We start from the raw sequence: 23,244 nt of genomic DNA on the forward strand, positions 1-23,244 counted from the left end.
TAGCATTGCCGAAGCTCGATATACTTTAGTTACTAATACATTTTCGGGTGATAGTCATGTCAAAGCTCGAAATATATTAACTTTTGTGAAAGTGTACTTTTTAAATAAAATTTTTGATACTTATTTGTAGTTGTATAAACATTATAATTTATAATTATATTATTTTATACTCCATATTATTTATAGTTGTTTAAACGTTGTAAAAATTAATAAAAACCCACAATCAAAAATAAAAGTTCAGCCACCCTCACATCCGAAAGGGTTCCCTCGCCTGGGTGAGGGTATGCTGCCCAAAGAATTTTTGTCCTTGACCCGTTTTGACACTTTTTGACCTGTTACCATCCCGGATCTAAAAACATATCCCAATGAACCGAAAACATGCAGATTTCATCGTTAATACCAATCGAAAATTTTTAACAACTTGGGCTCAAAACAACACCAAAGTAGAATCCTCAATATAAAAGGAAAAAAAAATCGAAGTCAAATCTTGAAAAAAAATTAAAAGAACGGGATCAGAACCTAAAAAATAGACACCGAAAACCGCAATCGGATTTGAAGAAAACCAATTTTTAAGGAACCTTTTTTTAGCCGGAACCGGTTAAATGCGGTTTATGTTCACCGCCAACTAAGGTTTCTGGGAAAAAAAACTTGGGTATAAAAACTAGCTGCAAAAAATTGACAATAGCAGATCAAGATAAACGATGCCAATAATCCCCATGTATTAATTATATCAGTCGTGCTTCTTGACAATATGAACACAATCGCATCATCAATTCCAACATTTTACAAACCAAGTTATCCAAAAATATATCAATATGAGTCCTATTTACAACTCTATACAGATTTATTTCTCCAGACTCCTTTTGTAACCTGAAGTAAAAGTGACACACATTATTTCAAGGAATGCAAGCACAAACACATACAAAATTTTCATTATGCGATCATATGACCTGGCCATATTTTTTTTTTTTTTTTTGGTAGTAGTAGTAGTAGTCTTTTTGCTGTGTGTGTGCATTCATTATTTATATATGTATGCATCAATGATGAGATGTAGAACAACTGAAATACGATAATGCAACTCTAGGCAATGATAAATCAAACCTGTATTTAGTGATGGAATCCACACACGAAGCAAAAAAACTACTACAATAACAGGTCCAAATCATTGATGATCATCTCCAGTATTGAGCCCAACGGTGAATGGTCTCAACCATTTGTGGGAACAAAGCGCTAACGCTCTCATTGATAAGATCCTGGAAGAAATGTATGCACTCTTCATCATCCAAATCAAGCCGAAATTTTTCTTGAAGCTACAAGAATCAACAGTAATCAAGGTTAACCAAATTAGTTAGTTAGTTAGTTACAAGCCTACTTTATTCATAAGATAAGACACAACTCACCTTTAGAATGCCCTTTTCAGGATCAGAAGCTATATCAGGAATGTTCGAGCCGGCCATCAGATGAAATAGATTCAATATTAAGTTGCTTGATTTCCGAAGGATATTATACGCCTCACAACAATATGATTTAAATCTTGTATAATATTGGCTGCAGTGGAAAATAACAAGTCACTAAATGTTGCAACTTGATTTATTTTATTATTTTTGTGGAAGTAATAAATTAAAGCCGTATACCTTTCGGCTCCACCCATAGCCTCCACCATTTCTTTGCAAAGCTTCATGGGTGGTGGAAAGGGCTTAGGATCACGACCCAAGATAAAACCGAAATCCACGTGAAAAAGGCGGCCATCATCCCTAAGTAGAAGATTATCGAGGTGCCTGTATAAATACGATGATAAGTGGCATCGACAATTTACTAATGAATTACTGGCAGTTGTAATCAAAATGAGAACAAATTGATACTTATGAAGAGATCTTAAACCTGTCTCCAATGCCTAGTATGTATGTGATAACTGAGTAGCCTGCACAACTTTTGATGAATGTTTCGAGACAAGTGGCTGTGATCCCAAACGGCCCCTCCTCGTCTGGATGAAACTTCTGCAAGTAACTAGTAATACTTCGGTGCTCAGAGAGGATCTGTAGACATTAAAAAAATTAATAAATAAATAAAAAGTTTAAATCACAGCAGATGTTACATGTGAGGTGGAACTTGAATACCCAATCCGTATACCCGGAAAATGACCCGAATCCAAATACCTGACCCTTTAACTACAATAGTAATTTTCTTTCTATGTTTTGGATTTGTATTTTAGCTTTGTAGTTGGTATTTTTAGTACGTATGAACTCATTTTATAATTGTAAGAAGTAGGTGTTTGTATCGTGGTGGATGTTACATAATTTTGTCATGTCAATTCGACAAAGCTTATATCCGTGCCGAAATGACTAACCGGGAATCCCCGTTTACCCCTTGGAAACCCATTTACGCGACAATTAGTAAGTAAATGAGGACCCATCGGGTATGGTACTGGTTTAGGACGGGGTTTCTTAATCAGTTTCAGATCCAAGATTACTTATACCCGGCCCGATGCCATCCCTACTAGTAGGAACATATGTTACCTGAGCTAAGGATTTGGATGGTATGAATTCCATCATGCCTTCGTCGTGTCCAGTGGCCAATACACGGTATGGTGTTAGATGTAGATCAAGATTTTCCAACTTAAGTAAACGGTCCATGAGTGATACCATTTGAACAACCTACACAAATGGCGAAATTTAGACATAGAAAAAAAAAGAACTTTCAACAGAAAGAAAGATAAGTTATAGTCCCGTACCAACTGATCTTGTCGAAGATCATCACCCTTCTTGAAAATGATCTTCAAACATCCACCATTGGATGTTCTAAATGCAAGGCGCAAAGGATGCAATGCACTCTTAAATATTGACGATTCCGACGGAATAATCCCAGTGATAAGAACGGTTGGCGCCAAAGGTGATCGTATAGGCTGAACACATCACGTTTCAATATATTTGTTACCAACAAAGTTAATAAAGGTTCGTGAAGTATATCCCAATACATGACCAACATGTTCATGGTAAGCAACAAGTTTAAGAGCAGAGTCAATAGAGATATATAGTAAAAAAATAAAAACAAAAGAATCCCAACAAAAAAAAAGGTAACCTCCTCAAAGTATGTAAGTTCACTAAGAAGGCCCGAGAGCAGATGCCTAAGCTTTTCAATCTTCTTTTGTGTACCTCCTCGCACGTTTCGTACGTCTCTCATTATAGAACACAGTTGAGCTGTCAATTCGGTCTGGCGAACGAGACTTTGCCACAACTTAAAGCCATCTCCATTATCACATGTCACGATTCCCAAACTCTATCAAAAAGTAGGATCATCATGATTTGCTGACTAACGCAAATTTTATTACACGAACCTACTTCAGTACGATTTCTATTTGAGATGACAACTTTGTTTGCATCATTATAAACACTCAACTTTCAATAAACTTGACTGTAAGGTAAAATCTTCAGCCTTGATAGCTGGTAACCACAATATAAACGTCTTGTAAGAAAGATACAGATGTATTTATTTTTGGAATTTTGAAGGTTCTTAACAAAATATTTGAACCTAGAATAAAATAGAAACAAATGTAAGCATATAATCCATTAACAAATGCTGTGACAAACTAAAATCTGGCAAGGACAGTTGCCAAAAAATGTGGCAGACGATGTTATTAATTCAAACGACAAGTCTTGATGCATTTATATAAAAGAAAATCTATGTCATTGAATTATCAACTGTATGAAGTATGTGACGTTATTACGTGTTGGTCTACATTAGTTATGACTTACTGAGCAGAGTAGCAGACCCATACCTTAATCAAATTTTCTTCCAGCATCTCGTAGGTCGAATAAAAACGTTTTGCATATGCAGGATCGTGAAGTTCAACAGCAACGTACCATCGGAGAAAGCTAGCAAACTCAATGTTGGATAATGCTGCAATATATAACAAATTATTGGATCCAAGTGACATGTTTAAATATAACTCTAAGATTCGTTTAATATATGATACAGCAAACATACAACGTTGCACGAGAAATTGAGAAAGACGGGATTTATCTGAACGCTCAAACCGCAAAGCTTGAACTAGCTGAAGTAAATAACACTGCAATTCTTCATCATCAGCTCTTTCAAGAACACGAACGGCGTGTGCACGAACCTGTTTATAAGTCACAATCAAAATATGCATGGTCAGAATTGAACTTTAACAAAGTAAAATAGCTTAAAAATTGCAACATTGCATCAAGTCCCATAGTGAAACAAGAAGTTATGATAACTGTATAACACATTCATGCAACATGATATGTCTTTAAGGAAAAAAATACAGGCATTATCATAACTATATAACAAACTCATACAACCCAAATACATGATATTCTCCTAGTGTCTTTAAAAGATTACAATTTGAGTGTCAACTGTCTAGTAGTCAATCAAACGATAAACATATTCCTAACTTTAATGTAAACATTAAAGTGCAACAGCCTATTTCTTATAATCTTACATATGGTAACCAGGGTTGTTTCAATATGAAGAGTGCAGTTATGCATAAATCAGGTGGACCAGGTGTGTGTGTGTGTGTGTGTGTGTGTGTGTTCTCAACACATACCTCTTCACTCTCGAAAACGGGAGACAAAAGCTCCAATGCATCACATACATCAATCATTTCCCACCTACCCATCAATTCAATCGCCTGTTTTGCTTCCTGAAATATAGAAAAACAGCCAACTATCAATGCGTGTTGTCTGATAGATGAAAGACAGATATTACTTAAGAACAACATGAAGAAGCAGAGGTTACATGAGGCCAATCAAAGTTATACTTATGTATTTAGGTGGAGTTATTTTTTAAGCTTATTGCTTATAAGATGCATATGTACCTGAACGTCACTCCACTCCACACAACGCAGAAACTTTGTTAGGGTTCTTTTCTCTGACATTAATGAGAAGCGAAATTTCCACAACAACTGTCTTTCATCTCCGCTCAAAGTTCGTGTTGGTGGGTACTTTAGTATCCTTTGTATTGACCTAATAAGTATGCAAAGATATAAGTATTTCCTACACTAGCACTCTGTAACATAATAATCTATAAATAATAGAACATGTCTAAAACAAGTGTCGTTATGCCAAAAATATGAACTTTTGGATAATTTCATCATATTCATAATGGAAAGTCAGTTGATGCAGTGTTACAGCCTAAAATACAAAACTTCTTGATGATGATGATGATACTTTCAACAGAAAATAACAAAAAAAAAAAAAAAAAAAAAAAAAAAAAAAAAAAAAAAAAAATTAAATAAATAAATAAATAACTGCATTTAAGAAAAGGGTATTTCCTCAAAAACCAAGATAAATGCAGATAGTTAGTTTGGCTCATTTACTTTAAAACGTTAGCTTAAAGGACATGGCATACATATGAAGACAATATATGCCATTGATATCAGTGGTTCAAGCAACATCTGATATCGAACATTAATCTTTTACAAGGAGTTTGAATCGTGAGCCACTCAGCCCACAATTGGTGATACAAAACTAACGTATATCTAGAAATTTATAAATACATTAGAAAAAAACTGAATGATTATATCTTGAGCAAAACTTACTTCCTTTCAGTAATACTAGGCTTTAGATCTCTATCAATGATACCACGAGTCAAACTCCTTGCAAGTTTCAACTGCTTGTGCTCAGAGGGGTTGATTTTCCCCATTTCTGGGTCCCACACAGTAACCAGTTCATTAGTTGATGTTATAGATGCTGGTATTATTAAATTTGGTCCAGATTCCTAACATATTAAAACAGAACAGTTAAAACCAACCAACATCGTTCATGATCACATGATATAGAGTTCACAAAAGAAGAAAATATATGAATACACACCTGCAGAACAACTCGATGTTCAAAACTGCAGAAATCAATAAGCAAGTACAAATGAGAACTCCCATTTTTACTGCTTTCATGATCCTTGATCTTATCCATAGCTTTAAAAGCAAGACGGTCTAACCAGTCAACTCGTTGAATCTGCCCTCTCTCATACTTATTCACAAGCTTCTCCAAACGTTCTAACTCCCCGCGTTCCTCTTTAGGAACCTACACACATAATAACACAACTTTTAGTCAAAAAAGTCAAATCTATGGATTAGAAAAACCTAATGTGTTTGAAGATCAAGATAAAAACAACAAAACCTTCCCAGGAGTAGTAGAGTGAATCGATCCATCTGCTTCCTTGCCTTGCCAAAGCCTAAGTTTGTGTTTCCCTGTCTTGAGTTGCTTTTTAACATTAAAAAGATGAATAGTGGCCCCACCAATCAAACCCTCATTCTTCCCACATGAAACATCCCAAACCTACAATGAAATTTAAATGATTTGTAAAATCTTGGTTTCACAATACGAAAAAGGTACTTACTGCAATAAATAGTCACATCACTAGTCCAATAGCATATAAGTCATATAAAATAGAATAAGTGAAAGCTTTCCAACTGCAATGAAGTAATAAAGAGTTCTACTTGTATATATATACAAAATACAAACTGGAAATAGCCAAGATCGGTTATTTTGTAATTTAAGCTCTGCTAAAGAAAAGTTTTTGACTAAAATGGCAAACCCCATGGTTCACAATATCAGAAAAGCCAATTGGAAGAGAAAATACAGAGACACAAAGAAAAAAAGTTTATTGAGTGAACCTAATAACTTACCGTTACAGCAAGTTGAGAGTTGGTAGTCAAATCTCGATATTTAGTACTCAAGGTAACAAGTTCACTCCAGCAAAAGGGTGGACCAGATGACTCTAACCTGAACATAATTTCATCATCAACCAACAACAATTCTGAAAAAAATAATTAAATGATGAACGACACTGCATAAGGCATGCTACAGACACCTTGTTCTCATAGGCAGTCCAAACGGAGCCCCGTCAATGTATAACGCACACTCAACATACAGCTCTGGTTTTTTCTCCTCAACAACGTTACCTATCTCCGCTGCACAATCATGTAACAGATGTCATGTATGTGACATACAGAAGCCATTTTTGGCACATGCACGGTGTGAATTTTGGTACTCAACTTTAATACCACCAACTAATAAGGCTGTGTTTGATAAACCTGAATGATTTAGCGCTGAATGGTTCATAACATGAATGATTCAAGGTATCTGAATCTAAATGAAAATATGTTGTTTGATAATCATTTTGAATGAACGATATGAATAGGGTAAAATTACCTTATTAATTAACGTGTTACACGAATAAGAAATTCAATATACTTGAACGTTAAGTGGTCTGGATATGATTTGAGGAGGATATTAAAGAAAATATAGATGCTTAATGGTTAAGAGAGTGTTTCAACTCTGAATGGTCCAGCACTGAATGCTGAACAATTTAGCAGTTCAACACTGAATGTGGTTCAGCATTCAGCGTTGAATGGTTCAACGTTGAAAGCTTTCCAACTGAATGATTTAGCGTTGAATGGTTCAGAATCTGAATGATTCAAGGCCTCTGAATAAAGTTTGTTCCGAATGAAAATAAGCTGTTTGATAATCATTTAGAATGAACGATATAAACTGAGTACATTTACCTAATCAAAGTGCAACATGAATAAAATATTCAATATACTTGTTAGTTAAGTGTTCAGGATAAGATTAAGGAGAAAATTACAGAAAATTTAGGCTCTTAATGGTTAAGAGAGTGTTTCATCTCTGAATGGTTAAGTCATTCAGAGGTGAGAAACAAACGCACTGAACCATTCCATTAAGAGGCAAACAAACGCACCCTTAAGAGGTAAACAAACACACCCTAAGTCAATGTATCATCCAATACTTATTTTCCTGATGTACAATCAAAAGAACGCCATGGGTCTATAAATCTATAATGATGATCAATAAACTACATCTTGTACAACTTTTCTGCAGACATCATATAATAATTCAGTTCTTCTACCACCAATATTCGCAAACGAATCGAATTAACACCGTTTTCTTCATTCAGAAAATATGATGCATCATTTTAGGAGATAAACGATATGTATCGAACATATGGTTTAGTTTGGTGGTAACAAATTAGGGTTTTATGAAAATATAAAATCAGGATTTCATATATGCAGTAATTAAAAAGGGAATTGCAATTGAATATACCTGGATTATTGGAATTGGATGAAGGTAAATGACCTTCTAATTTTTCGATTCGAAAAGTAACTGGAAGATTGATGTCGCAAGACAAAAAGAAACGAAACTCGTTCCCAGTCATTACTTTTTTCAAAGGCTTCATCAAATCAAATCATATCATATGTTACGCAATAATAATATTAATTAGGGTTTTACCAATTTGATGATGATCAGATGATTGAGGGTTCTTTAGTTATAGAATTAATAATTAGGTTGCTTCAGTTGTACTGCAGGTTCAATGACAGAGTAAAAAATTCGAGACTGGATCAAAGTGAAGAAAATTGTACATACACACACATCCATGTTGCGTTTGGGATTATCTTTAAAGAAAATTTAAAGACACCACTTATTATTAGCATTAGCATTAGCATTATTATTTTATTAGTTAGCATTAGCATTACCATTACCGTTACCATTACCATTACCACTATACACTAAAACCCACGAAGGATTTTGTCGTTTTGGCCAAAACCACCCTATTTTTGGCCAAACCCACCCCGAGAATGGGGTCTCACCCCATTTTTGGCCAAACTCACCCCATAAACCCATGAAGGATTTTGTCGTTTTGGCCAAAACCACCCTATTTTTTGGCCAAACCCACCCCGAGAATGGGGTCCCACCCCATTTTTGGCCAAACCCACCCCAAAAATGGGGTCGTTTTGGCCAAACTGTCAAAACGACAATAGTGAAGGAGGAGAAAAAACCAAACACCCCCCAATTTTGTCCAACTTTCAAATCCAGTCCGGGTACAAATTGAAACTTATTATTTTAATTAAAAATCTTAACTAAACTTCACCCATATCTTCAACGGGACATATATTTCCGCCCGCTTCGCGTTAAATTTTTTCGAACACACCGTTCAACTCAAAAAAATCTTATGAACACAACGGGACTAACTATACGCAAAACGGACACTTCTAAAAAAACGCTAAATACCTCGGATATATTTAATACATACACACATCTAGGTACTAACTATTCTGTAAATACATAATGCTCCGTTAACTATGAATGCGCAACCCAAAAGCCCGACAGCATCGCGCGGGCTCGTTTTGCTAGTTATTACTATATCAATATCAACTATTAGACAAAAATACTATATTAACTACTCGTATTAAATAAAAATGGTGAATAGTACCGAGTGTAGTGACCCAAACTTTTCCATGTTTATATATATTAATTGAGATTAATATTTACATGATTAAATGTTTCCAACATGTTAAGCAATCAAACTTGTTAAGACTTGATTAATTGAAATATGTTTCATATAGATAATTGACCACCCAAGTTGACCGGTGATTCACGAACGTTAAAACTTGTAAAAACTATATGATGACATATATATGGATATATATATATATATATATATATATATATATATATATATATATATATATATATATATATATATATATATATAGTTAACATGATACTATGATAAGTAAACATATCATTAAGTATATTAACAATGAACTACATATGTAAAAACAAGACTACTAACTTAATGATTTTTAAACGAGACATATATGTAACGATTATCGTTGTGAAGACATTTAATGTATATATATCATATTAAGAGATATTCATACATGATAATATCATGATAATATAATAATTTAAAATTTCATTTGATATTATAAACATTGGGTTAACAACATTTAACAAGATCGTTAACCTAAAGGTTTCAAAACAACACTTACATGTAACGACTAACGATGACTTAACGACTCAGTTAAAATGTATATACATGTAGTGTTTTAATATGTATTTATACACTTTTGAAAGACTTCAATACACTTATCAAAATACTTCTACTTAACAAAAATGCTTACAATTACATCCTCGTTCAGTTTCATCAACAATTCTACTCGTATGCACCCGTATTCGTACTCGTACAATACACAGCTTTTATATGTATGTACTATTGGTATATACACTCCAATGATCAGCTCTTAGCAGCCCATGTGAGTCACCTAACACATGTGGGAACCATCATTTGGCAACTAGCATGAAATATCTCATAAAATTACAAAAATATGAGTAATCATTCATGACTTATTTACATGAAAACAAAATTACATATCCTTTATATCTAATCCATACACCAACTACCAAAAATACCTACAAACACTTTCATTCTTCAATTTTCTTCATCTAATTGATCTCTCTCAAGTTCTATCTTCAAGTTCTAAGTGTTCTTCATACATTCTACAAGTTCTAGTTACATAAAATCAAGAATAGTTTCAAGTTTGCTAGCTCACTTCCAATCTTGTAAGGTGATCATCCAACCTCAAGAAATCTTTGTTTCTTACAGTAGGTTATCATTCTAATAAAAGGTAATAATCATATTCAAACTTTGGTTCAATTTCTATAACTATAACAATCTTATTTCAAGTGATGATCTTACTTGAACTTGTTTTCGTGTCATGATTCTGCTTCAAGAACTTCGAGCCATCCAAGGATCCGTTGAAGCTAGATCCATTTTTCTCTTTTCCAGTAGGTTTATCCAAGGAACTTAAGGTAGTAATGGTGTTCATAACATCATTCAATTCATACATATAAAGCTATCTTATTCGAAGGTTTAAACTTGTAATCACTAGAACATAGTTTAGTTAATTCTAAACTTGTTCGCAAACAAAAGTTAATCCTTATAACTTGACTTTTAAAATCAACTAAACACATGTTCTATATCTATATGATATGCTAACTTAATGATTTAAAACCTGGAAACACGAAAAACACCGTAAAACCGGATTTACGCCGTCGTAGTAACACCGCGGGCTATTTTGGGTTAGTTAATTAAAAACTATGATAAACTTTGATTTAAAAGTTGTTATTCTGAGAAAATGATTTTTATTATGAACATGAAACTATATCCAAAAATTATGGTTAAACTCAAAGTGGAAGTATGTTTTCTAAAATGGTCATCTAGACGTCGTTCTTTCGACTGAAATGACTACCTTTACAAAAATGACTTGTAACTTATTTTTACGACTATAAACCTATACTTTTTCTGTTTAGATTCATAAAATAGAGTTCAATATGAAACCATAGCAATTTGATTAACTCAAAACGGATTTAAAATGAAGAAGTTATGGGTAAAACAAGATTGGATAATTTTTCTCATTTTAGCTACGTGAAAATTGGTAACAAATCTATTCCAACCATAACTTAATCAACTTGTATTGTATATTATGTAATCTTGAGATACCATAGACTCGTATACAATGTTTCGACCTATCATGTCGACACATCTATATATATTTCGGAACAACCATAGACACTCTATATGTGAATGTTGGAGTTAGCTATACAGGGTTGAGGTTGATTCCAAAATATATATAGTTTGAGTTGTGATCAATACTGAGATACGTATACACTGGGTCGTGGATTGATTCAAGATAATATTTATCGATTTATTTCTGTACATCTAACTGTGGACAACTAGTTGTAGGTTACTAACGAGGACAGCTGACTTAATACTTAAAACATCAAAATATATTAAAAGTGTTGTAAATATATTTTGAACATACTTTGATATATATATATATATATATATATATATATATATATATATATATATATATATATATATATATATATATATTGTTATAGGTTCGTAAATCAACCAGTGGCCAAGTCTTACTTCCCGACGAAGTAAAAATCTGTGAAAGTGAGTTATAGTCCCACTTTTAAAATCTAATATTTTTGGGATGAGAATACATGCAGGTTTTATAAATGATTTACAAAATAGACACAAGTACGTGAAACTACATTCTATGGTTGAATTATCGAAATTGAATATGCCCCTTTTTATTAAGTCTGGTAATCTAAGAATTAGGGAACAGGCACCCTAATTGAGCGAATCTTAAAGATAGATCTATTGGGCCTAACAAACCCCATCCAAAGTATCGGATACTTTAGTACTTCGAAATTTATATCATATCCGAAGGGTGTCCCGGAATGATGGGGATATTCTTATATATGCATATTGTTAATGTCGGTTACCAGGTGTTCGCCATATGAATGATTTTTATCTCTATGTATGGGATGTGTATTGAAATATGAAATCTTGTGGTCTATTATTATGATTTGATATATATAGGTTAAACCTATAACTCACCAACATTTTTGTTGACGTTTTAAGCATGTTTATTCTCAGGTGATTATTAAGAGCTTCCGCTGTCGCATACTTAAATAAGGACGAGATTTGGAGTCCATGCTTGTATGATATTGTGTAAAAACTGCATTCAAGAAACTTATTTTGTTGTAACATATTTGTATTGTAAACCATTATGTAATGGTCGTGTGTAAACATGATATTTTAGATTATCATTATTTGATAATCTACGTAAAGCTTTTTAAACCTTTATTGATGAAATAAAGGTTATGGTTTGTTTTACAATGAATGCAGTCTTTGAAAAACGTCTCATATAGAGGTCAAAATCTCGCAACGAAATCAATTAATATGGAACGTTTTTAATCAATAAGAACGGGACATTTCAGTTGGTATCCGAGCGTTGGTCTTAGAGAACCAGAATTTTGCATTAGTGTGTCTTATCGAGTTTGTTAGGATGCATTAGTGAGTCTGGACTTCGACCGTGTTTACTTGAAAAATGATTGCTTAACAAATTTTGTTGGAAACTATATATTTTTAACATGTGAATATTATGTGATATATTAATCTCTTAACGCGTTTGATATTATGTGATAGATGTCTACCTCTAGAACAAGTCCCATTGACTCACCTAATAATAATGAAGAGTCAAATGTAAATTGGAATGATTCGTGGACTGATTCACAAGTTCCCGAAGAGGAACCGAAAGAAGTGTCGGAACGGAAGAAGAATCGGAACCGGAAGAAGAATCGGAACCGGACGAAGAAAAAGAACCGGTGGGGGAAATAATAAAACGGTTAAGTAAAAGAAAATCCTCAACCAACCGACCAAGGTTAATTATGGTCAATGGTGTTTCCACCAAGGAAGCAAAATATTGGGAGGATTACCAATTCTCCGATGAATCGGATTTCGACGAGAATTCCGATGATGTTATAGAAATTACCCCAACTGAATTTAAAAAGGCAAAAGAAAATAATAAGGGAAAGGGCATAAAAATAGAGAAATCTAATTCCAACCCCGATGAACTTTATATGTATCGTCAACCCCCGAAGTCCTTAAGTTGTAACAATGACCCGGGAACCTCTAAACCACCAGGTTTTTCTAAACCAATGTGGAAAACGACGGCTCGTATTAGGGGAACATCATATATCCCTAGAAACTTGGCAAAACGAACCAAAACCGAAGAAGAAGAAACAAGCGAGTCGGAATAAGATAGTTGTATTCGTGTGGTGTAATATATGTAATATAGTGTGCTTATGCTTTATGATATATGTAAAAATTGCTTGTATTAATAAGTATGTTTTTTTTTATGAATCTAACTCTTGTCTATTTTACAGTATAAAAGCACAAAATGGATAGACAACCCAATATTTTAAGAGACCTACCCGGAGACATGATTGATGAAATCTTGTCTAGAGTCGGTCAGAATTCTTCGGCACAACTATTTAAGGCGAGATCAGTTTGTAAGACATTCGAAGAACGTTCCAAGAATGCCTTAGTTTATAAAAGGCTTTCGTTCGAAAGATGGGGGATATCACATTGGGAAATCCATAAGTTACGATGTGTTTACTTTGACGCATATATTGCGGGGAACCCAAATGCTATTTTACGCAATGGGTTAAGAAATTATTTTGACTCAATATATCCGAATATTGGACTTCGTGATTTAGAAAAAGCGGCTAACATGCAACATAAAGAAGCATGTTATGCTTACGGATTAGTAATGTTCGCTTCTCACCAAAGTGAGAACAAGAACATCGGGCTACAACTATTAAACAAAACGTTCCCACAAGTGACGGAGTCGGTAATTGGGGTAAGAAATGAGGTTTTTAGATTTTTACGGGACTGTTGGACATTACGTAACCCTCGTCCCTTTGACGACATTACAACACGCTGTCTTATCAACGGCCATAACGGTTATGTTCCACAAGACCAAGGATGGGAAGTAATCCTAGTAAAACCAGAATGCATGACTTGTTTCTGGATGTATGAATTACGTGTCTTTATTGCCTTTGCTGAACGACTTGTGTACTAGCTAGAATTATCTTCACAACCATCTTGTATCAAATTTATTGTGTGCTATATTTCATGCTATATGTAAAATAAGCGGTATTGTAAGTTTGTAAAATATTGTGTAAAAGTTTGAACGCGAAATATTATTATAATCAGTTTTTCATATAGAATTGTAGTAGTTGAATTGTATATTAGCTACTAAGTATTAACTTAACGGGTAGGTACTACCCAAATTTAAACTTATAAAACGCTAATAAGAAGAAAAAGCTTTTATAAATGAGTTCATATTATGCTACAAAATACTATTAACTACTCTTAATATTATGTATGATTAACTTGTTCCATTTGACTATTTTGAAGGAAATGGCACCGACTACTCGACACACCGTGAATATGAATGAAGAGGAATTCCGTACTTTTCTAGCTTCAAACATAGCCGCAGTACAGGCTGCGCTACATACCAACAATAACCTTGGATCTAGCAGTACAGGAAATCGTGTAGGATGCACCTACAAAGAATTCACTGCCTGCAAACCTTTGGAATTTGATGGAACCGAAGGACCGATCGGATTGAAACAGTGGACCGAGAAGGTCGAATCGGTGTTTGCCATAAGTAAGTGTACTGAAGAGGACAAAGTGAAGTACGCTACGCATACCTTTACAGGTTCTGCGTTAACATGGTGGAATACCTATCTAGAGCAAGTGGGACAAGACGATGCATACGCACTACCGTGGTCAGCATTCAAGCACTTGATGAACGAGAAGTACCGTCCCAGAACCGAGGTCAATAAGCTCAAGACAGAACTTAGAGGGTTACGAACCCAAGGATTTGATATTACCACGTACGAAAGACGATTCACAGAATTGTGCCTATTGTGTCCGGGAGCATTCGAAGATGAGGAAGAGAAGATCGACGCGTTTGTGAAAGGATTACCGGAAAGAATCCAAGAAGATATAAGTTCACACGAGCCCGCCTCCATACAACAGGCATGTAGAATGGCTCACAAACTAGTGAACCAGATTGAAGAAAGAATTAAAGAACAGACTGCTGAAGAGGCCAATGTGAAGCAAGTCAAAAGAAAGTGGGAGGAAAACGGTGATAAGAATCACCAATACAACAACAACAGCAATTACAACAATAATCGCAACAATTATCCCAACAATCGCAACATCAATCGTAACTACAACAAACGGCCCAACAACAACAACAACAACAACAACAACAACAACAACAACAACAACAGCAACTACAACAATCATCCCAACAACAATAATAACCGCAACAACAACAACAATCAGAAGCAGCTATGCCAAAGGTGTGAAAAGTATCACTCGGGGTTCTGCACTAAATTTTGCAACAAGTGTAAAAGAAATGGTCATAGCGCGGCGAAGTGTGAGGTCTACGGACCAAGGGTTAATAGAACGAAAGGAACAAATGGTGTCGGAATGAGTAATGGCGGAGCAAGTAGTGTCGGAGCAAGTTATGCCAATGTAGTTTGTTATAAATGTGGAAAACCAGGCCACATTATTAGAAATTGCCCGAACCAGGAGAACACGAATGGACAAGGCCGCGGAAGAGTTTTTAATATTAATGCGGCAGAGGCACAGGAAGACCCGGAGCTTGTTACGGGTACGTTTCTTATTGACAATAAATATGCTTACGTTTTATTTGATTCGGGTGCAGATAGAAGCTATATGAGTAGAGATTTTTGTGCTAAATTAAGTTGTCCATTGACGCCTTTGGATAGTAAATTTTTACTCGAATTAGCAAATGGTAAATTAATTTCAGCAGATAATATATGTCGGAATCGAGAAATTAAACTGGTTAGCGAAACATTTAAGATTGATTTGATACCAGTAGAGTTAGGGAGTTTTGATGTGATAATCGGTATGGACTGGTTGAAAGAAGTAAAAGCAGAGATCGTTTGTTACAAAAATGCAATTCGCATTATACGAGAAAAAGGAAAACCCTTAATGGTGTACGGAGAAAAGGGCAACACGAAGCTACATCTTATTAGAAATTTGAAGGCACAAAAACTAATAAGAAAAGGTTGCTATGCTGTTCTAGCACACGTCGAGAAAGTACAAACTGAAGAAAAGAGCATCAATGATGTTCCCATTGCAAAAGAATTTCCCGATGTATTTCCGAAAGAATTACCGGGATTGCCCCCACATCGATCCGTTGAATTTCAAATAGATCTTGTACCAGGAGCTGCACCAATAGCTCGTGCTCCTTACAGACTCGCACCCAGCGAGATGAAAGAACTGCAAAGCCAATTACAAGAACTTTTAGAGCGTGGTTTCATTCGACCAAGCACATCACCGTGGGGAGCTCCTGTTCTGTTTGTCAAGAAGAAAGATGGTGCATTCAGGTTGTGTATCGACTACCGAGAGTTGACAAACTTACCATCAAGAACCGCTACCCACTACCGAGAATCGACGACTTATTTGATCAACTACAAGGCTCGTCTGTTTATTCAAAGATTGACTTACGTTTCGGGTATCATCAAATGCGGGTGAAAGAAGATGATATTCCAAAGACTGCTTTCAGAACACGTTACGGTCATTACGAGTTTATGGTCATGCCGTTTGGTTTAACTAATGCACCAGCTGTGTTCATGGACCTTATAAACCGAGTGTGTGGACCATACCTTGAAAAGTTTGTCATTGTTTTCATTGATGACATACTTATTTACTCAAAGAATGACCAAGAACACGGTGAACATTTGAGAAAGGTGTTAGAAGTATTGAGGAAGGAAGAATTGTACGCTAAGTTTTCAAAGTGTGCATTTTGGTTGGAAGAAGTTCAATTCCTCGGTCAAATAGTGAACAAAGAAGGTATTAAGGTGGATCCGGCAAAGATAGAAACTGTTGAAAAGTGGAAAACCCCGAAAACTCTGAAACACATACGCCAGTTTTTAGGACTAGCTGGTTACTACAGAAGGTTCATCAAAGACTTTTCCAGAATAGCAAAACCCTTGACTGCATTAACGCATAAAGGGAAGAAATTTGAATGGAATGATGAACGAGAGAAAGTGTTTCAGTTATTGAAGAAAAAGCTAACTACGGCACCTATATTGTCATTGCCTGAAGGGAATGATGATTTTGTGATTTATTGTGACGCATCAAAGCAAGGTCTCGGTTGTGTATTAATGCAATGAACGAAGGTGATTGCTTATGCGTCTAGACAATTAAAGATTCACGAACAAAATTATACGACGCATGATTTGGAATTAGGCGCGGTTGTTTTTGCATTAAAGACTTGGAGGCACTACTTATATGGGGTCAAAAGTATTATATATACCGACCACAAAAGTCTTCAACACATATTTAATCAGAAACAACTGAATATGAGGCAGCGTAGGTGGATTGAATTATTGAATGATTATGACTTTGAGATTCGTTACCACCCGGGGAAGGCAAATGTGGTAGCCGATGCCTTGAGCAGGAAGGACAGAGAACCCATTCGAGTAAAATCTATGAATATAATGATTCATAATAACCTTACTACTCAAATAAAGGAGGCGCAACAAGGAGTTTTAAAAGAGGGAAATTTAAAGGATGAAATACCCAAAGGATCGGAGAAGCATCTTAATATTCGGGAAGACGGAACCCGGTATAGGGCTGAAAGGATTTGGGTACCAAAATTTGGAGATATGAGAGAAATGGTACTTAGAGAAGCTCATAAAACCAGATACTCAATACATCCTGGAACGGGGAAGATGTACAAGGATCTCAAGAAACATTTTTGGTGGCCGGGTATGAAAGCTGATGTTGCTAAATACGTAGGAGAATGTTTGACGTGTTCTAAGGTCAAAGCTGAGCATCAGAAACCATCAGGTCTACTTCAACAACCCGAAATCCCGGAATGGAAATGGGAAAACATTACCATGGATTTCATCACTAAATTGCCAAGGACTGCAAGTGGTTTTGATACTATTTGGGTAATAGTTGATCGTCTCACCAAATCAGCACACTTCCTGCCAATAAGAGAAGATGACAAGATGGAGAAGTTAGCACGACTGTATTTGAAGGAAGTCGTCTCCAGACATGGAATACCAATCTCTATTATCTCTGATAGGGATGGCAGATTTATTTCAAGATTCTGGCAGACATTACAGCAAGCATTAGGAACTTGTCTAGACATGAGTACTGCCTATCATCCACAAACTGATGGGCAGAGCGAAAGGACGATACAAATGCTTGAAGACATGCTACGAGCATGTGTTATTGATTTCGGAAACAGTTGGGATCGACATCTACTGTTAGCAGAATTTTCCTACAACAACAGCTACCATTCAAGCATTGAGATGGCGCCGTTTGAAGCAGTTTATGGTAGAAAGTGCAGGTCTCTGATTTGTTGGAGTGAAGTGGGGGATAGACAGATTACGGGTCCGGAGATTATACAAGAAACTACCGAGAAGATCATCCAAATTCAACAACGGTTGAAAACCGCCCAAAGTCGACAAAAGAGCTACGCTGACATTAAAAGAAAAGTTATAGAATTTGAAATTGGAGAGATGGTCATGCTTAAAGTTGCACCTTGTTGTTCGATTTGGTAAACGAGGGAAATTAAATCCAAGGTATATTGGACCATTCAAGATTATTGATCGTGTCGGACCAGTAGCTTACCGACTTGAGTTAGCTCAACAACTCGCGGCTGTACATAACACTTTCCACGTCTCGAATTTGAAGAAATGTTTTGCTAAAGAGGATCTCACTATTCCGTTAGATGAAATCCAAATCAACGAAAAACTTCAATTCATTGAAGAACCCGTCGAAATAATGGATCGTGAGGTTAAAAGACTTAAGCAAAACAAGATACCAATTGTTAAGGTTCGATGGAATGCTCGTAGAGGACCCGAGTTCACCTGGGAGCGTGAAGATCATATGAAGAAGAAATACCCGCATCTATTTCCAGAAGATTCGTCAACACCTTCAACAGCTTAAAATTTCGGGACGAAATTTATTTAACGGGTAGGTACTGTAGTGACCCGAACTTTTCCATGTTTATATATATTAATTGAGATTGATATTTACATGATTAAATGTTTCCAACATGTTAAGCAATCAAACTTGTTAAGACCTGATTAATTGAAATATGTTTCATATAGACAATTGACCACCCAAGTTGACCGGTGATTCAAGAACATTAAAACTTGTAAAAACTATATGATGACATATATATGGATATATATATATATAGTTAACATGATACTATGATAAGTAAACATATCATTAAGTATATTAACAATGAACTACATATGTAAAAACAAGACTACTAACTTAATGATTTTTAAACGAGACATATATGTAACGATATCGTTGTGAAGACATTTAATGTATATATATCATATTAAGAGATATTCATACATGATAATATCATAATAATATAATAATTTAAAATTTCATTTGATATTATAAACATTGGGTTAACAACATTTAACAAGATCGTTAACCTAAAGGTTTCAAAACAACACTTACATGTAACGACTAACGATGACTTAACGACTCAGTTAAAATGTATATACATGTAGTGTTTTAATATGTATTTATAAACTTTTGAAAGACTTCAATACACTTATCAAAATACTTCTACTTAACAAAAATGCTTACAATTACATCCTCGTTCAGTTTCATCAACAATTCTACTCGTATGCACCCGTATTCGTACTCGTACAATACACAGCTTTTAGATGTATGTACTATTGGTATATACACTCCAATGATCAGCTCTTAGAAGCCCATGTGAGTCACCTAACACATGTGGGAACCATCATTTGGCAACTAGCATGAAATATCTCATAAAATTACAAAAATATGAGTAATCATTCATGACTTATTTACATGAAAACAAAATTACATATCCTTTATATCTAATCCATACACCAACGACCAAAAACACCTACAAACACTTTCATTCTTCAATTTTCTTCATCTAATTGATCTCTCTCAAGTTCTATCTTCAAGTTCTAAGTGTTCTTCATATATTCTACAAGTTCTAGTTACATAAAATCAAGAATAGTTTCAAGTTTGCTAGCTCACTTCCAATCTTGTAAGGTGATCATCCAACCTCAAGAAATCTTTGTTTCTTACAGTAGGTTATCATTCTAATACAAGGTAATAATCATATTCAAACTTTGGTTCAATTTCTATAACTATAACAATCTTATTTCAAGTGATGATCTTACTTGAACTTGTTTTCGTGTCATGATTCTGCTTCAAGAACTTCGAGCCATCCAAGGATCCGTTGAAGCTAGATCCATTTTTCTCTTTTCCAGTAGGTTTATCCAAGGAACTTAAGGTAGTAATGATGTTCATAATATCATTCGATTCATACATATAAAGCTATCTTATTCGAAGGTTTAAACTTGTAATCACTAGAACATAGTTTAGTTAATTCTAAACTTGTTCGCAAACAAAAGTTAATCCTTCTAACTTGACTTTTAAAATCAACTAAATACATGTTCTATATCTATATTATATGCTAACTTAATGATTTAAAACCTGGAAACACGAAAAACACCGTAAAACCGGATTTACGCCGTCGGAGTAACACCGCGGGCTGTTTTGGGTTAGTTAATTAAAAACTATGATAAACTTTGATTTAAAAGTTGTTATTCTGAGAAAATTATTTTTATTATGAACATGAAACTATATCCAAAAATTATGGTTAAACTCAAAGTGGAAGTATGTTTTCTAAAATGGTCATCTAGACGTCGTTCTTTCGACTGAAATGACTACCTTTACAAAAATGACTTGTAACTTATTTTTACGACTAAAAACCTATAATTTTTCTGTTTAGATTCATAAAATAGAGTTCAATATGAAACCATAGCAATTTGATTCACTCAAAACGGATTTAAAATGAAGAAGTTATGGGTAAAACAAGATTGGATAATTTTTCTCATTTTAGCTACGTGAAAATTGGTAACAAATCTATTCCAACCATAACTTAATCAACTTGTATTGTATATTATGTAATCTTGAGATACCATAGACTCGTATACAATGTTTCGACCTATCATGTCGACACATCTATATATATTTCGGAACAACCATAGACACTCTATATGTGAATGTTGGAGTTAGCTATACAGGGTTGAGGTTGATTCCAAAATATATATAGTTTGAGTTGTGATCAATACTGAGATACGTATACACTGGGTCGTGGATTGATTCAAGATAATATTTATCGATTTATTTCTGTACATCTAACTGTGGACAACTAGTTGTAGGTTACTAACGAGGACAGCTGACTTAATAAACTTAAAACATCAAAATATATTAAAAGTGTTGTAAATATATTTTGAACATACTTTGATATATATGTATATATTGTTATAGGTTCGTGAATCAACCAGTGGCCAAGTCTTACTTCCCGACGAAGTAAAAATCTGTGAAAGTGAGTTATAGTCCCACTTTTAAAATCTAATATTTTTGGGATGAGAATACATGCAGGTTTTATAAATGATTTACAAAATAGACACAAGTACGTGAAACTACATTCTATGGTTGAATTATCGAAATCGAATATGCCCCTTTTTATTAAGTCTGGTAATCTAAGAATTAGGGAACAGACACCCTAATTGAGCGAATCTTAAAGATAGATCTATTGGGCCTAACAAACCCCATCCAAAGTACCGGATGCTTTAGTACTTCGAAATTTATATCATATCCGAAGGGTGTCCCGGAATGATGGGGATATTCTTATATATGCATCTTGTTAATGTCGGTTACCAGGTGTTCGCCATATGAATGATTTTTATCTCTATGTATGGGATGTGTATTGAAATATGAAATTTTGTGGTCTATTATTATGATTTGATATATATATAGGTTAAACCTATAACTCACCAACATTTTTGTTGACGTTTTAAGCATGTTTATTCTCAGGAGATTATTAAGAGCTTCCGCTATCGCATACTTAAATAAGGACGAGATTTGGAGTCCATGCTTGTATGATATTGTGTAAAAACTGCATTCAAGAAACTTATTTTGTTGTAACGTATTTATATTGTAAACCATTATGTAATGGTCGTGTGTAAACAGGATATTTTAGATTATCATTATTTGATAATCTACGTAAAGCTTTTTAAACCTTTATTGATGAAATAAAGGTTATGGTTTGTTTTAAAATGAATGCAGTCTTTGAAAAACGTCTCATATAGAGGTCAAAACCTCGCAACGAAATCAATTAATATGGAACGTTTTTAATCAATAAGAACGGGACATTTCACCGAGGGTATTTTGGATTTTTCACTTTTTTTTTTCCTTTTAACTAATTTTCACTTCACCACAAACACCCCCCAAACTTTGTTCAAAAATTAAAATCGACCCCCATAACAGGGGGTAAAGTGTCAAAACAACATTTTCATAAAAAATCATAAATAAACTCCACTCAAATATTCAACGGATCATATCTTCTCGCTCGCAACGAGTTAAATTTTTCCGACACCATCGTTAAACTCGAAATAAATTTACGAACACAATGTCACTAACTATACGCAAAACGGACACTTTTTAAAAAATGGTAAATATTTGGAGTACTTTTTCATACACGTTGATTTTTCACTCGCAGACTCCATAACTATTTTCATCTATTAACAACAAACACATATGGGTCTTATTATTATTTTTTAATTATTTAGTGATTTTTTAGCTATATCTCAGTAAATATTCTACTCTTAAATCATACGAAGTGTTAATATAAGATAACCACTTAATTGCGTTATATTTTGAAAAGTCAACAATTCCATAGCGAAACGCGGAGATGCACATATATTGTTATTTTAAAATAACATTTAAATCTTTGACGGGTTATACCTTTTAGTTCAACTCGAGTTGCGCTTCAACGACATGATCGTTAGCCACGAAATAATTTTACAAACTAAACACAATAAAATACACTGAAAACCGAACCCCCGGTGCGAAGCGAGGGTTCAAAAACTAGTTTTTTCTACAACAACTTATGAGTATAATAAAGTCAAAGTTAATCCA

At 34.5% G+C, this 23,244-nt stretch overlaps 1 protein-coding gene across 1 annotated transcript; it reads right to left on the minus strand.

Annotated features, from left to right (window-relative positions):
• Positions 1–705: 705 nt before the first annotated feature.
• Positions 706–8,281, minus strand: LOC139846876 (phosphatidylinositol 3-kinase, root isoform). The gene is made up of 18 exons (XM_071836422.1): positions 8,085–8,281; positions 6,835–6,934; positions 6,650–6,746; positions 6,141–6,299; positions 5,835–6,044; positions 5,561–5,739; positions 4,838–4,985; positions 4,568–4,663; positions 3,985–4,120; positions 3,776–3,897; positions 3,079–3,276; positions 2,732–2,902; positions 2,517–2,654; positions 1,882–2,036; positions 1,635–1,778; positions 1,401–1,548; positions 1,102–1,310; positions 706–870 (listed from the first exon to the last, which is right to left on the minus strand). Exons 1-17 carry the CDS (start codon positions 8,215–8,217, stop codon positions 1,173–1,175), a joined length of 2,472 nt encoding a protein of 823 aa, XP_071692523.1. The 5' UTR covers positions 8,218–8,281; the 3' UTR covers positions 706–870; positions 1,102–1,172.
• Between the last annotated feature and the right edge of the window lie 14,963 nt (positions 8,282–23,244).

Source organism: Rutidosis leptorrhynchoides, chromosome 5 (assembly GCF_046630445.1).
Source record: "Rutidosis leptorrhynchoides isolate AG116_Rl617_1_P2 chromosome 5, CSIRO_AGI_Rlap_v1, whole genome shotgun sequence".
NCBI classification, from domain to species: domain Eukaryota; kingdom Viridiplantae; phylum Streptophyta; class Magnoliopsida; order Asterales; family Asteraceae; genus Rutidosis; species Rutidosis leptorrhynchoides.